At 46.1% G+C, this 15,875-nt stretch overlaps 2 protein-coding genes across 9 annotated transcripts in view; one reads left to right on the plus strand and one right to left on the minus strand.

Annotated features, from left to right (window-relative positions):
- Positions 1 to 15,875, plus strand: part of LOC111973582 (protein scribble homolog) — a 132,521-nt gene that overhangs the window by 66,241 nt on the left and 50,405 nt on the right. For all 8 annotated transcript variants that reach the window (XM_070446733.1, XM_070446731.1, XM_070446735.1 and 5 more), the window contains exons 3-15: positions 2,694 to 2,772; positions 3,778 to 3,867; positions 4,164 to 4,220; positions 6,075 to 6,138; positions 8,057 to 8,131; positions 9,070 to 9,214; positions 9,568 to 9,686; positions 9,856 to 10,055; positions 10,410 to 10,576; positions 11,107 to 11,234; positions 13,034 to 13,159; positions 13,389 to 13,565; positions 13,806 to 14,204. In XM_070446733.1, the coding sequence (XP_070302834.1) occupies positions 2,694 to 2,772; positions 3,778 to 3,867; positions 4,164 to 4,220; positions 6,075 to 6,138; positions 8,057 to 8,131; positions 9,070 to 9,214; positions 9,568 to 9,686; positions 9,856 to 10,055; positions 10,410 to 10,576; positions 11,107 to 11,234; positions 13,034 to 13,159; positions 13,389 to 13,565; positions 13,806 to 14,204 (1,826 nt within the window). The remainder of the gene's footprint in view (positions 1 to 2,693; positions 2,773 to 3,777; positions 3,868 to 4,163; positions 4,221 to 6,074; positions 6,139 to 8,056; positions 8,132 to 9,069; positions 9,215 to 9,567; positions 9,687 to 9,855; positions 10,056 to 10,409; positions 10,577 to 11,106; positions 11,235 to 13,033; positions 13,160 to 13,388; positions 13,566 to 13,805; positions 14,205 to 15,875) is intronic.
- LOC111973377 (transmembrane protein 108) overlaps positions 1 to 15,875 on the minus strand; it is a 297,121-nt gene that overhangs the window by 25,771 nt on the left and 255,475 nt on the right. The gene's annotated exons all lie outside the window — the stretch shown is intronic.

Here is a 15,875-nt window from a genome sequence, read left to right on the forward strand (position 1 = left end):
TTATCTGTGGATTAATTTTCGGAGTAGAGGACCTTGTGAATTTCAGGTAAAATAACAACCCAATGTTTATATCCCAGGAAAAATAGCTAGCAACAGTAAGCTAGTTAGCTAAGTTGCCTTAAATGTTGAATGCTTTTCGACCTGTACCCAAATTTAATATAATTGGTTGAGTTTGTTTTGATATTTCAACATGCGTGTCCTAATCGTGTCTGGTATGGGGGTACAAAATCAACAGCGCAATGGCGCACGTGTCCGTTTTGGTCAGCATGAAAGTGTGGCTATCTCATATAAAATATATTTTTTATTTGTTTAACACTTTTTTTTGGTTACTACATGATTCCATATGTGTTATTTCATAGTTTTTATGTCTTCACTATTATTCTACAATGTAAAAATTAAAGAAAAACCCTTGAATGAGTAGATATCTAAGGAAGTCTCGAGCTATTGCTTGCCTGAGGTAGTGTGGTCTACAGCTTATCATGAGATACTCTTTCTTCCTAGAGTTTTAATATGTATTTTTTGTAGCTGTTTACATACCACCACAGTCAGAGGCTGGCACTAAGACAGCATTGAATGAGCTGTATTCCGACATAAGCATTCAAGAAAACATTCACCCAGAGGTGGCGCTCCTAGTAGCCAGGGACTTTAATGCAGGGAAACCTAAATCCATTTTACCAAATTTCTATCAGCATGTTAACGTGCAACCAGAGGTTAAAACAACTCTGGACCACTTTTACTCCACACAGAGACCATACAAAGCTCTCCCTCGCCCTCCATTTGGCAAATCTGACCATAATTCTATCCTCCTGATTCCTGCTTACAAGCAAAAATTATAGCAGAATGCACCAGTGACTAGACTAGAAAAAAAGTGGTCAGATGAAGCAGATGCTAAGCTACAGGACTGTTTTGCTAGCACAGACTGGAATATGTTCCGGCATTCCTCCGATGGCATTGAGGAGTACACCACATCAGTCATTGGCTTCATCAATAAGTGCATCGATGACGTTGTCCCCACGGTGACCGTACGTACATACCCCAACCAGAAGCCATGGATTACAGGCAACATCTGCACTGAGCTGAAGGCTAGAGCTGCCGCTTTCAAGGAGCGGAACTATAACCCGGAAGCTTATAAGAAATCCCGCTATGCCCTCCGATGAACCATCAAGCAGGCAAAGCATCAAAACAGGACTAAGATCGAGTCGTGGCAGGGCTTGTAAACCATTAGACTACAAGGGAAGCACAGCCGAGAGCTGCCCAGTGACACGAGCCTACCAGATGAGCTAAACCACTTCTATGCTCGCTTCGAGGCAAATAACACTGAAACATGCATGAAAACACCAGCTGTTCCGGAAGACTGTGTGATCACGCTTTCCGCAGCCGATGTGGGTAAGACCTTTTAACAGGTTAACATTCACAAGGCCCCAGGGCCAGATGGATTAACAGGGCGTGTACTGAGAGCATGCGCTGACCAACTGGCAAGTGTCTTAACTGACATTTTCAACCTCTCCCTGTCCGAGTCTGTAATACCAACATGTTTTTAGCAGACCACCATAGTGCCTGTGCCCAAGAACACTACGGTAACCTGTCTAAATGACTACCCACCCATAGCACTCACGCACAAACCTTTTCCCTCTCAGGAGACTGAAAAGATTTGGCATGGGTCCTCAGATCCTCAAAACGTTCTACAGCTGCACCATCGAGAGCATCCTGACTGGTTGCATCACTGCCTGATGTGGCAACTGCTCGGCCTCCGACCGCAAGGCACTACAGAGGGTAGTGCGAACGGCCCATGGCATCACTGGGTCCAATCTTCCTGTCATCCAGGAKCTCTATACCAGGCGGTGTCAGAGGAAGGCCCTAAAAATTGTCAAAGACTACAGCCACCCTAGTCATAGATTGTTCTCTCTGCTACCGCACGGCAAGCGGTACCGGAGCGCCAAATCTAGGTCCAAGACAGCTTCTACCCCCAAGCCATAAGACTCCTGAACATCTAATCAAATAGCTACCCAGACTATTTGCATTGCCCCCCTCCCCACCTTTTACACCGCTGCTACTCTCTGTTGTTATCATCTATGCATAGTCACTTTAATAACCCTACCTACATGTACGTATTACTTCAACTAACCGGTGCCCCATCACATTGACTCAGTACCGGTGCCCCCCTGTATATAGTCTCGCTATTGTTATTTTACTGCTGCTCTTTAATTACTTACTTTTATTTCTAATTCTCATCCGTATATTTTTTAAACCGCATTGTTGGTTAGGGTCTCGTAAGTAAGTATTTCACTGTAAGGTCTACACCTGTGTTCGGCGCATGTGACTAACATTTGATTTGTAACATAACACAATGTGGAAAAGTGAAGCTGTCTGAATACTTTCCGAATGCATGTAAACCCCCCCTACAAATCAATGGCAGAAGTCAATTCCGCCCTTGATTGTTTACGTCAAACCGATCTCAAAATGTTTCTCATTTTGCAACTCAGCACACACACACACACACACACACACACACACACACACACACACACACACACACACACACACACACACACACACACAATGGAAATAGTCTTTTCCCTCTCGTGTCCTTGGTGTACATATCATATAGCAGGTGACAGGAAAAGCAGTATACAGTATAGATATATCTGACTGTGCTCCCCCTCTCTAATCTTTGTCTCTGTCTCTGTCCACAGACATTCCTGAGATCCCCGAGAGCATTAAGTTCTGCAAGGCATTGGAGATTGCAGACTTCAGTGGAAACCCCCTCTCCAAGTTAGTGGATCAGTCCAGTACCACCTCTCTCTCTGCTGTTGCCATTGTGTTAATGCCTTTGAGATATATGGGGGAGGTCACTGTCATACGTGTGCTTTGTGCCRTGTTGTGATTATTTCCTTTCCATAATGGCCTGAAGATAAACAGCTCAAGACAATGAAACAAATGTGCAACGAACTGTGCAGATAGTGGTTGCCCAGATGTGTCAAAGGCTCAGAGCAGGCCCTTTCTCAGTATTAGATTATGTAYAGTACATGAGCAAAACAAGGCTTTGTGAGGCTACAGTATGCTGTTCGCTGACCTTGAAACTACATTAAAGGCCCAGTACAGTCAAAAGCATGATTTCCTGTGTCCATATTTCCACACTGCGGTTGGAATAATRTTGTGATATAGTGAAAGTAATGATAATGCCCTTTTAGTCTAAGAGCTGTTTGAAAAGACTGCCTGACATTTCARCCTGTTTTGGCCTGCATGGCTACGCCACGGTTAATTAGTTAATAGACCAATAAGAAAGCGTTCCARGCCTCTCTGCTAATATAAGCTAGTTTTCAGTTGTCCCCTCCCCACTCAGACCACTCCCAGACAGTCCTAGCAAAATTATTGCTTGAGAAATGGTAATATATTGAGAGAAAAAACGGCTGCGTTGCACCTTTTAACATGGCGTTTAAGTATACTGTAGAAGTATAATGCTTTTGGCAAGGCAACCATCTCCCTGCTTTTACTTCTCCTATAGAATAAGAAAGGGACTGTTAACAGGAGTGGTGATGGTGAGTGCTTTGACAGATGGATCTGGCCACTTACGCTGCGTCCCTAATGGCACCCTTTTCCTATATAGTGCACTCTAAAAAGTGCACTATGAAGGGAATAGGGTGCTATTTGGGATGCTGCCATAGGCAGATGAGGCAGMTGTTCCAAGTGCTTCAAGGGCTGGTGTTAAAGGGCCATTTTTCCCCCTGTGTTTCTCTCCATCTGTTTTCCTCTCTCCCTTTCTGTCCTCATCACCAGGTTGCCTGATGGTTTCACTCAGCTCAGAGGGCTCGCCCACCTGGCCCTTAACGACGTGTCATTGCAGACACTGCCCAACGACATAGGAAAGTAAGTGCACACACACACACCAACAAAATATGCAGACCAACCACCTTGCATGCATGGGTGTTTGAACCAACTCCGACACAGGTTTCCTTCTTACTCTAAACATTCAGCCTCCTCGTTCTGTAAAATGACAGACCTTGGTAAAGGCGTAATTACATGACACAGTGGGTTCTCAGACAGACTGACTGCGTGACCGGTTGGACGAGAGCAATCGCCATGCAAAGTTAACAAGGACCATCAGACACTCCATCTGACTAACTCCTCCTCTTCTCTCATCCTCTCTTCCCTCTCTCCTGCAGCCTGGCCAACCTGGTGACGCTGGAGCTCAGGGAGAACCTGCTCAAGTCCCTGCCCACGTAAGTGCCCTCTTTAGCCTGGCATAGTCCCAGCCACCCTCCATGCTAGGGAAGGTGGTTATTTCCTAGAAAGGAGACCTTGATGATATGACTGKTGATTTGAAGCACAAAGTCCTCTATAGTCTATCTGTTCACTAGCAAACAACATTATTTGCTCTCTTCACTATGGATACAGTTGTTGTGAGAGGGACAGACTGTAAATTTGTGCTGAATGACCAGCTTGTCATGTGTGTGACTGTGTGGGAATGTGTCAATGATTGGGCGTGATGGTTATCAGTTAGCCTATCTGGTCCAGACTGTAACAGTCCAGAAGTCGCCATTCAAATACATTATTGATRTATTTATATATAGATTATAAATACAGTGTGCTTTTGGAAAGTATTCAGACCCCTTTTGGGGCGGCAGGTAACCTAGTGGTTAGAGCGTTGGGCCAGTAACCGAAAGGTTGCTGGATCGAATCCCCGAGCTGACAAGGTAAAAATCTGTTGTTCTGCCCCTGATGAAGGCGGTTAACCCACTGTTCCCCAGTAGGCCGTCATTGTAAATAAAAATTTGTTCTTAACTGACTTGCCTAGTTAAATCAATGTAAAATAAAAATTACTCAGTACTTTGTTGAAACACCTTTGSCAGCGATTACAGCCTCAAGCTTGGCACATCTATATTTGGGGAGTTTCCCCCATTTTTCTCTGTCAGGTTGGATGGGGAGTGTTACTGCACAGCTATTTTCAGGTCTCTCCAGATATGTTCAATCGGGTTCAAGTCCGGGCTCTGGCTGGGCCGCTCAAGGACATTGAGACTTGTCTCGAAGCAACTCCTGAGTTGTCTTGGATGTGTGCTTAGGATCGTTGTCCTGGTRGAAGGTGAACCTTCGCCCCAGTCTGAAAACCTTYTYCAGAGCACTCAGGACTTCATCAAGGGTCTCTCTGTACTTTGCTTTGTTCATCTTTCACTCAAACCTGAATAGCCTCCCAGTCCCTWCCGCTGAAAAACATCCCCGCAGCATGATGCTGCCACCACCATGAGTCACCGTAGGGATGGTGCCAGGTTTCCTCCAGATGTGACKCTTGGCATTCAGGCCAAAGAGTTCAATCTTGGTTTCATCAGAACAGAACTTGTTTCTCATGGTTTGAGGGTCTTTAGGTGCCTTTTGGCCAACTCCAAGCGGGATTTCATGTGCCTTTTACTGAGGATTGGCTTCCGTCTGTCCTCTCAAAGGCTCTTTTCCCCCGATTGCTCAGTTTGGCCGGGCGGCCAGCTCTAGGAAGAGTCTACGTGGTTCCAGACTTGTTCCATTTAAGAATGATGAGGCCATTGTGTTCTTGGGGACCTTCAAAGCTGCAGAAATGTTATTGTACCCTTCCCCAGATCTGTGCCTCGACACAATCCTGTCTCGGAGCTCTACGGACAATTCCTTCGACCTCATGGCTTGGTTTTTGCTCTGACATGCACTGTCAACTGTGGGACCTTATATAGACAGGTGTGTGCCTTTCCAAATCATGTCCAGTCAATTGAATTCACCCCAGATGGACTCCAAGTTGTAGAAACATCTCAAGGATGATCAATAGAAACAGTCTGCACCTGAGCTCAATTTCGAGTCTCATAGCAAAGTGTCTGAATACTTATGTAAATCAGGTTTTTCTGTTAGTTAAAAAGAAAAAAATATTTGCTAAAATTTCTAAACCTGTTTTCGCTTTGTCATTATGCAGTATTCTGTGTAGATTATGAAAAAATGCCCAAGGCACTGTATATTCACAACGCTGAGTGAGTTTTAACTCGACCRTGTCGTCTGAGTGTGCAGTGGTCCCCATTACATCAGTGTTTTCTATGATTTATGTGTTTCTCTCGCTTATCAAGGTCACTCTCTTTCCTGGTGAAACTGGAGCATCTGGACCTGGGCAGCAATGAACTGGATGTGTTGGTAAGGACAAGCTCTAAATAGCACTCTGTTCCCTATATTGTGCACTACTTTTGACCAGGGCCCTGGTCAAAAGTGGTTAACTACATAGGGAATAGGGTGCCATTTGCAACGGCGACACTATGTAAAGGATGTGTGATATACAGCATGACAATAACTCACGTTCTCAACATGCATGGAGGCCATAGAAATATACGCACCCTTGACTCTGGTTTATGCTGTACCACAAAAACACGTCTCGCATACAAGCTGGTTAGATATACAGCTCACAGGACATGCCACACAGGATCGTACACCCTGGATGTCCAGCAGGGTTGGGGTASAGCTTTTATAAACCCAGAGACCCGACATTCCGGGAACGCTTGTGAAGTAGACTTTGCACACCAGACCGGGTTTGGGGTTTGAAAAGTCGATGAGAAAAGTCAAAAATGATTCCTTAATTTTTTAGATTTCTAAAGGCACAACATTCAAACCGATGTTTTAAGTAGGCGAACATGTCATTACTACAACCATTTTTGTCAAAAACAACTTTATCGAAAGAGTGCTTTTAATTTGACGGCCTGTACATGTGGAGTTTAGAGAGAGATGACCGTTCGACCCGATTACGTGTTTCTGCGGATGAGCTGTGATATCGCCTACAACAGTGATCAGGGATTTCTATTGGACAACAGTTTCTACTTATCTTCGTACTAAACCATCTTTGGTTGGGGTCAATTTGAATTGAAGTCAGTCATTTCAGGAATTGATTTGAWTTTAAAATCCAGAAAAACCTGACATAGTGATGTCTCCTCTTTGCCACTAGTGAGTACGGTCCTGGCGTGGCATCCATGCCTTTCTGTTTATTGAGAAGTTATTGAATATAGATGTACATTATTATTTATTTATGGGAATTAAAGTTTACTTCCTGAATTGACTGCCTTCAATTTGAGTTGACCCCAACCCTGATGTCCAGCACGTGCGCGCACACACACACACACACACACACACACATCACACTACCCAAACACCCTTCTTACATTTCCCCACCACAAGCACCCATCTAATCCACATATCTAGCCCACAAACAAACACAATGGCTTGGAAACTGGTCTGTTGGACATTAGGGCCCCTGTGTGCTATGAATGCGTCCCACATGGCACCCTATTCCCTATATAGTGCATTACTATGGTCCCTGGGCAAAAGTAGTGTACTATGTAGGGAAAAGGGATGGGGCCCTGGTCAAATGTAGTGCGCTCTGTAGGTAATATGTTGCACTTGAGTCCTGCTTCTTCTAGCATGGGAACGCCTGCCTGGCTAGTCATCTCAATGTACAGGGTAAATAATGCCTGTTGAGCTGACGGGCGTAGGCTGAGCAAACAACCTGACGTCATGCTACCGCCTGAAAGCCTGGCTGTCTGCCTGTCATACTGCACATTGTTCATCCCTCACAGGCATGCTAGTCTTTTAATGTAACGCGTCACTCAAATACAATCTGGGGTCATTTTACAGGTTTTGTTTTCTGGGATTGATTCCCAATGGCTTTTTTGGAGCCCAAATGAATTGCGCCTCGTTTAAAAAAAAAATGAATTGGAGCAGGACACAGGCTACGGCAAGCATCTTGTTTTGGATAAAAACATGCTTTTTTTTCTGTGTGGTTTGTGGGCGTAGCGAACAGGCACAGGGTGTGTGTATATGATTGATTGTCTTGTCAGGTGAATCTTGCCCCTTCCCACAGCCATTTGGGGACTCCACCAGAGCGGTGGTATTTGGGGTGTATGTTTATGTAGCTGCCCCCTCTCCCCTTCCCAAATGATGCATATTTAAGTATAGTGGATGATGCATGTTTGTTCCCACTCGCTCKAGAAGCAGAGCAAAGACAACTTTGGGCCCTCTGTTTACCTTTCTTTTCTCTTTTTTCCCTCTCTCTGTCTATCTCCAACAGCCGGACACACTTGGTGCTCTCCCTAACCTACGGGAGCTGTGGTTGGACCGCAACCAGCTCTCCTCTTTGCCACTAGTGAGTACGGTCCTGGCGTGGCATCCATRCCCTTCTTATTCGCTTAGAACCAGAACATTGCTCAGAATGAAATAGGCTTGGGCGGTATGCCTTATACTGGGATATTTGGAAGTAGCCACGAGATGGTTTTTCATTACCGTTGAAACAATTTCTTTGACGTTTTATTTTGTATACATTTGAATATTTGTAGCTACGTTTTGAAGTAAATACCTGCAGTCAACTTGTGCAATACGTTAGGAGATAAAGAAGATCGTGTCATTCATTTTCCCGGAAGTCCCCAGTCATGTGATTTTGTTTACAAGCACACAAATACAAGAGTCACTCACTCACTCACTGTTGTGCAGCATGCGCCAGGTGATCTAGTTACAGTATGGAACTCACAACTAAGTGTTTGCCAGCTAGATGCTGTATCTAGATACTGTATCTTATACCTATAAAGTAAACTGTGCTAAATGCTCTGCAGTTGAGCATTTGGTTTGCTATTTTAGTAGCTAGTTAGCTTACTAGCTAAGTGGTTAGCTTCTTCCAAAAGCAAGCTTTGCTTGGTAACAGCAGAGAGGCCCCTCCTGGATCAAGAGYCTTGCTGTCTAGTGTTGGTTTTGTGCATGCAGCAAACTATTATTAGCATTGAGTTACTTGTATAACTTTATAAGCCGGGACGTCTGTCCTGTAAATACTTTAGGTCAGAGACTTTATAAAATGTTCGCAATGTGCACGTTAGCATTTAGTTAGCATTCTCTAAAGGATTGTACATGTTGGCAGTGGGGTTTGAAAATAGYGCCCCTTGTGTCTAGTTATGAATATCTCGGTATGGCACAAGGTCGGTATGAAGGTATGGTAATCTGGATACTGCCCAAGCCTAGCAGGAAACCTACCACATACATTTCAGTGGGAGTATTCACACTAAAAACGACATTGATTTGTGTGTGTGTCTGTAGGAGCTGGGGAACCTGCAGAGACTAGTGTGTCTAGACGTGTCAGAGAACCGACTGGAGGAGTTGCCCTCGGAGCTCAGCGGSCTGCTGGCCCTCACTGACCTGCTGCTCACACACAACCTCCTGGAGGTGGTGCCCGACAGCATAGGTGAGGGAGAGCGAGAGATGGGAGAGAGCGGGGGAAGGAGGTAGATGGGGAGAGAGGGAGGAAAGGTTGCCTGATGGCATTCGCAGTCCCGTTGTATGGTGGCTTATTCACCTGAACTGGTTTACACAGTAGCTTCATTGTCAGACTAAACTGAGTTTTTCAAAGTACTTTGTCAAGGTGTGTGCTTTTTACCAAGTACTGTTGAATTAGACCCATGGGCATGGGCATATTCATTGCTTGGATGTAATAGAAGGTAATGCACTGAAAACCATACTGCCCCCTACTGGGGAAATGATACATATATACTGACTCAAAGGCTTGTGATGTTAATTGACCTGGGTCATGTTCATTAGGCTCTCTGAAGCAGCTGTCCATCCTGAAAGTGGACCAGAACCGACTGACCCACCTGAGTGACGCCATAGGAGAGTGTGAGAACCTGACGGAACTCGTACTGACCGAGAACCTCTTACAGGTACATTTTAGAACCACAGTTTGCTGGCTCAAAACAAATGTACAGTACTATATGTGCCTTGTCCCGAGACTCCCGGCCTTGTCCTTTCAACATCTCCCTTGAGATGCATAACTTTTAACATCCATTCAATAAAAATAAAATAAAAATATTGTGCATTTTTATTCAATAGACTCTGCCTCGCTCGCTGGGCAAGTTGAAGAAGCTGACCAACCTGAATGTGGACCGCAACCGGCTGGGCGACGTGCCTGATGAGCTGGGTGGTTGTGCCAGCCTCAACGTGCTCTCCCTCAGAGACAACCGCGTGGCGAAATTGCCCRCTGAGCTGGCTGACGCCACCGAGCTCCATGTTCTGGACGTGGCAGGGAACAGGTAACCCTTCTACACCCCATATAGGTCCCGTAAATCACTGGTGTTGGTAGACTTCTCTCCTGTAATAACATACCTAGTGACTCCACTTCTCAAGTAGTCCGAGCTTCTCTTGATCCATTATCAAGTCTTATAGTCTAATAATGATATAATAATAMAAATAATAATGACATTTTTTTTCTCTCAGTGACTTATAGTAGTGCATGCATATATTTTCATATGGGTGGCCCCAGCAGGAATGGAACACACAATCCTGACGTTGCAAACACAMTGTTCTTCCAACTGAGCAACACCGGACTATTCTTCAGAATAGTACTTTCCATATGATTTGTCCATGTTGTTGTGTGGTGTCCCCAGGTTACAGAACCTGCCGTTTGCCCTGGCCAACCTCAACCTGAAGGCCATGTGGCTGGCAGAGAACCAGTCCCAGCCCATGCTCAAGTTCCAGACGGAGGACGACAAGAGCACCGGGGAGAAGGTGCTCACCTGCTACCTGTTGCCCCAGCAGCCCTCCCCCAGCCTGGGTGAGTTAGCCCTACACCGACCTCCTGGTGGACATCATCTTTATGCCATCATCATCTTCCTCCTCCTCTCTCACATCTTTATCACGCTCGGTTCTCCGTCTCAACTTTTTCCTGGGCTACTCACTATTTACCAACTTAACCGAAATCCTCCTTCACTGCATATCCTCTTCCCTTTACTTCCTCTAACATAGGAGCTGCACTGGGGTGTTGCAAAATCAGTCTKTTTTTTAACCCGTGACGCTGGAAACTTTTGGCCAGCGCGAGCAGGTCACAAGCTACTTTATCAAGTGTGAGCKGCGTATCGAAATCTTGAAAATAGAACCAGAGTGCAATTTTACACTGAGCAGCACATTCCTCTCCCAGAGTCCTTCTTGCTCTCCTGTCACTCTCAACCCAAATGTTCTTACGCTGTTCTCATAACACCACAACTCCCCTGTACCACAACGATGACCGTTTCAATCCAGGAAAAGTGATTATCCTGTAAGCTGTTTTTGTAACCCAGTCCCTCTCTCCATCCTGTTTCAATACAGAGAACCTGCTGCAGAACGGTGTGGACGACAGCTGGATAGACAGCAACCTGAACCGGGTGTCAGTTATCCAGTTCCAGGAGGAGACTACCAAGCAGGATGAGGACGATGAGGCGGCTGCAGAGCGCAGGGTAAGACTACTAATACACTTATACATATAAACTCGGCAAAAAAAGAAACGTCCTCTCACTGTCAACTGCGTTTATTTTCAGCAAACTTGACATGTGTAAATATTTGTGTGAACATAACAACATTCAACAACTGAGACATAAACTGAAMAAGTTCCACAGACATGTGACTAACAGAAATGGAATAATGTGTCCCTGAACAAAGGGGGGGTAAAAATCAAAAGTAACAGTCAGTATCAGGTGTGGCCACCAGGTGCATTAAGTACTGCAGTGCAKCTCCTCCTCATGGACTGCACCAGATTTGCCAGTTCTTGCTGTGAGATGTTACCMCACTCTTCCACCAAGGCACCTGCAAGTTCCCGGACATTTCTGTGGGGAATGGCCCTAGCCCTCACCCTCTGATCCAACAGGTCCCAGACGTACTCAATGGGATTGAGATCCGGGCTCTTCGCTGRCCATGGCAGAACACTGGCATTCCTACCTTGGAAATCACGCACAGAACGAGCAGTCAGAACGAGCAGTATGGCTGGTGGCATTGTCATGCTGGAGGGTCATGTCAGGATGAGCCTGCAGGAAGGGTACCACATGAGGGAGGAGGATGTCTTCCCTTTAATGCACARCGTTGAGATTGCCTGCAATGACAACAAGCTCAGTCYGATGATGCTGTGACACACCGACCCAGACCATGACGGACCCTCCACCTCCAAATCGATCCCGCTCCAGAGTACAGGCCTCAGTGTAACACTTATTCCTYCRACAATAAACGCAAATCCGACCATCACCCCTGGTGAGACAAAACCGCGACTCGTCATTGAAGAGCGCTTTTTGCCAGTCCTGTCTGTTCCAGGGACAGTGGGTTTGTGCCCATAGGTGACATTGTTGCCGGTGATGTCTGGTGAGGACCTGCCTTACAACAGGCCTACAAGCCCTCAGTCCAGCCTCTCTCAGCCTATTGCGGACAGTCTGAGCACTGATTGAGGGATTGTGCGTTCCTGGTGTAACTCGGGCAGTTGTTGTTGCCATCCTRTACCTGTCCCGCAGGTGTGATGTTCGGATGTACCGATCCTGTGCAGGTGTTGTTACACGTGGYCTGCCACTGCGAGGACAATCAGCTGTCYGTCCTGTCTCCCTGTAGCGCWGTCTTAGACGTCTCACAGTACGGACATTGCAATTTATTTCCYTGGCCACATCTGTAGTCCTCATGCCTCTTTGCAGCATGCCTAAGGCACATTCAYGCAGATGAGCAGGGACCCTGGGCATCTTTCTTTTGGTGTTTTTCAGAGTCAGTAGAAAGGCCTCTTTAGTGTTTTAGTTTTCATAACTGTGACCTTAATTGCCTACCTTCTGTAAGCTGTTAGTGTCTTAAYGACAGGGTCCCGAAAAAGGGACATTTCTTTTTTGCTGAGTTTACAATACATGAACAGTGCTTTATGAGGAGCTTCGTTCATGTGACTCGTGCACTGCACGAACCAACACGTTTTAAAATGAAACGCTCTATGGCTGGTTCATAACTTAGYTTCCTTTCATGGTCCTTTCTTTCCTTTCCATTCTGACAGTGCATGACAGGGTAAAGTAATATGGTGGAGAGATATCCAGTCAGAAAATCAGTAGCGGACTCCATTCCAGTCATAGTTTCGGCATCTCAGTCTTTGAGTTTCCTTGAGTCAGTTTGTTGTACTTTGTCCTTGGGTCTAATTTACAGTTTGCAAAAGTCTTTTTGAGGCGGTCTCCTCCTTGTGTGTCTGTAGATGAACTGTCAGTCTGGGGAATTGACAGATTCTCGTGCGCGTGTGTCTGTTCAGGGTCTCCAGCGCCGGGCGACGCCCCACCCCAGTGAGCTGAAGGTCATGAAGAAGGTGATTGAGGAGAAGAGGAACGAGGCCCACATATCCAGTCCTGATGGAGAGCCAGAGTCTCCTGGTACTGAGGTACAACACACCACTGTACATCCTACATGCCACCATACTTGAGATCCGTGAGTGAAACTTTTTAACATTTTAAATGCATACATTCGGTAAACACCGTCAGTGCTATGGGTATGGTTCATACAGATCATAGGTAAAGGTGTACTGTTGAAACAGAATCTAAGTGTGTACCTGTTGGCCACTTATCCAGCATGTTGTTCTGAGRATTCTGACGTGTGATTGGTGKTTGCAGGAGAAACGACTGAGCAATCTGTCCAATCAGAGCCACGACTCTGCGGCRTCCAACAGCACAGCCTCTGCCAACTCTCACGAGGAGAGACGGTGCATGATTACCACAGCGAGGGAGAGCCTAGTGAGTGGGCGTGGTGAGGAGGAGGAGCTAGACGAGATGGAGGTGGAGTATGTAGAGGTGAGTTTCACTACTACGACAGTCTCTGTTTCAATCGCCTCCTAATACTGGTGCTGTCATTGAAGACCTGGCGTTTCGTAGCTAGGAAAMCTCTGTACCCTAGTTATACACTTTCTCCTGGTCAGGTCAACTAAATATCCGTGACTAGTGAGACGGATCCTTGTCTTCAATRCGATCGTTTCCCTCCTGCTCTTTCTTTCTCTCCCGTCACTCACACCATCCTTTCCCTTCTTCCGCCAGCCCACGGTGCACTTTGCAGAGGAGCCCATATACCGGGGTGGGATTGAGGACGGTGAGGATGAGGAGGGTGGGGACGGGGTCCCATGCAGCGACCWAGAGGAACAGAGGCCCCAGTTCCCTACGGAGAAGCAGCGTCTGATCAGGAAGGACACGCCGCACTACAAGAAGCACTTCAAGATTACCAAGCTGCCAAAACCCGAGGCGGTGGCCGCGTTACTGCAGGGCTTCAGCCCCGACGYWCACCTGGCCCAACACCCCACCTCGCACCACCCTGACCCSGAGGAGGAGGAGGAAGAGGAGGAGTGTATGGTTACTCCACAGCGCCACAACAGAATAGAAGAGCCAGAGCAGGAGGATAGGAGTCTGCTTCATGTCAACTCTTCCCTGCAGCCGGTCAAGGTAAACTGGGCTCGGGGTGGGGGGTTCAGGGGATGGTGGGTAGGAAACACAATTACTATACAGGCTACATAGGCTCGTGGTGAGTAGGGCTGTAGTACAAAACTAAAACGTACACCAGACCTGCCAACCTGCACAAATTCTSCATTCTATGCACGCAATTGTATTTTCCAAATTGTGTGTGTTAGTCAAGCACATTAGACACTTATTTTGTAGTTAGCTCCTTAGCGAAGGCGTCTTTACGGTGAAGGTGTGTAGCTACAGCGTTTAGTAATCTAGGCGAGAACACTTCCTTGCCAACATGCTTTGACGTCCGCAACGCCAGTAGGCGCGAGCGCGTTGATGAGAAAGGAGACCTGTGCGGTGTTACGGTAGTTCAGTGCACGTCGCTGCGTTGATGGAGACAAAACACGGCAGAGCGAGCTATTCCGCTAAAACCGTTGTTCACGGAAAGCTATGTTAGACTTAAAGGTTAATAGGCCTATGTTCATTAATCAGTTGTTGATTTGTCCTCTTGATATAGCGGTGTCACCAGTAGGCTGCTGCTGATGTGATAATGGTCAGGTCACCAATGACAACCAGGCATGTTGCTGAATGGCCTAGTAGTCAGACTTAACTGGATGGATGAGGTCAGGGATGGAGATCTGGAACAAGCTCATATAGGCCTAKTTCAGTTTCAYATTCCAAGTRGCCTACAGTAAGCTGGACTACTAYGTTGCATCCAGTGATTGAGTAATTCCTCATTTTCTTCCCAAACAAAATGAAGAAGCCAGTTTTACATTTTCGCTAGACTATTCACACATAGACACCTATTAATTACAATAATCATTACCYCTAAATTTTGCAAGTGTCATTGAGACCATTTCAATTTTTATTTAGGATCAAAGACACGACTTTGTATTGGTTACATTGTTTGATCATTTAAGACTAGGTTTCAGGACATGGCAGTTACAGGTTTTTTTAATAATGTAAAATGCTCCTATTTCCTGAGGGGGAAGTTGACTGACCCCCTACGGACCTCCACCCTACCCAACCTTAGGCATACATCAGCACCACTTTGTCAGAAAATCCTAGGGAGAGCCTTGATTGTACCTTCTAGTTAGCTTTCTAATTAGCAGCTAATTACCAAGTACGCGTAAGTCTATTGCGTACCGTTCCTACTAAGGCAGTCTTCTGCCAACATCATTATTAGGCAATAAAAAAAGTGCATTTGCCTGTGATTTGAGCAGTGTGGGTGTCGCGAGAGCCGTCGTGAGGTCCGCAGGGCCGGGGGTCCCGCCGCCGTGCTGAAGTGGCACTCGTAAAAATGATTCAAGGTTGGCAGGTCTGTACACACTCACTATCATGTTATTATGTAGTTGTCGTTTTTGGAGCCCCAAGTTTTTTCTTCTTCTGATAAGTTGACTACACTAACTGGGGCCACCTGGTCACGAAAAACKTGGCGCCCTAACCATGTATCCCAATTTCAAATTAACCAGGACTACCATGGGCTAGATTTCCTTTAGTGTTTTTTTGCCCTAATAAAGCTGACAGACAGTTGAATAAAGCTTTTGCACACCAGTTCTCTTCATGCTGACATGTTAGTGGCCTGCTCGCCTCTATGCACACCCTAGACACTCAAATGCCTAGAAGCTCCCAGTCTTGTCACCCTGCATTCAGTTTGGACTGTTGGCA

This window comes from Salvelinus sp. IW2-2015, linkage group LG14, assembly GCF_002910315.2.
Source record: "Salvelinus sp. IW2-2015 linkage group LG14, ASM291031v2, whole genome shotgun sequence".
Taxonomy (NCBI): Eukaryota; Metazoa; Chordata; class Actinopteri; order Salmoniformes; family Salmonidae; genus Salvelinus; species Salvelinus sp. IW2-2015.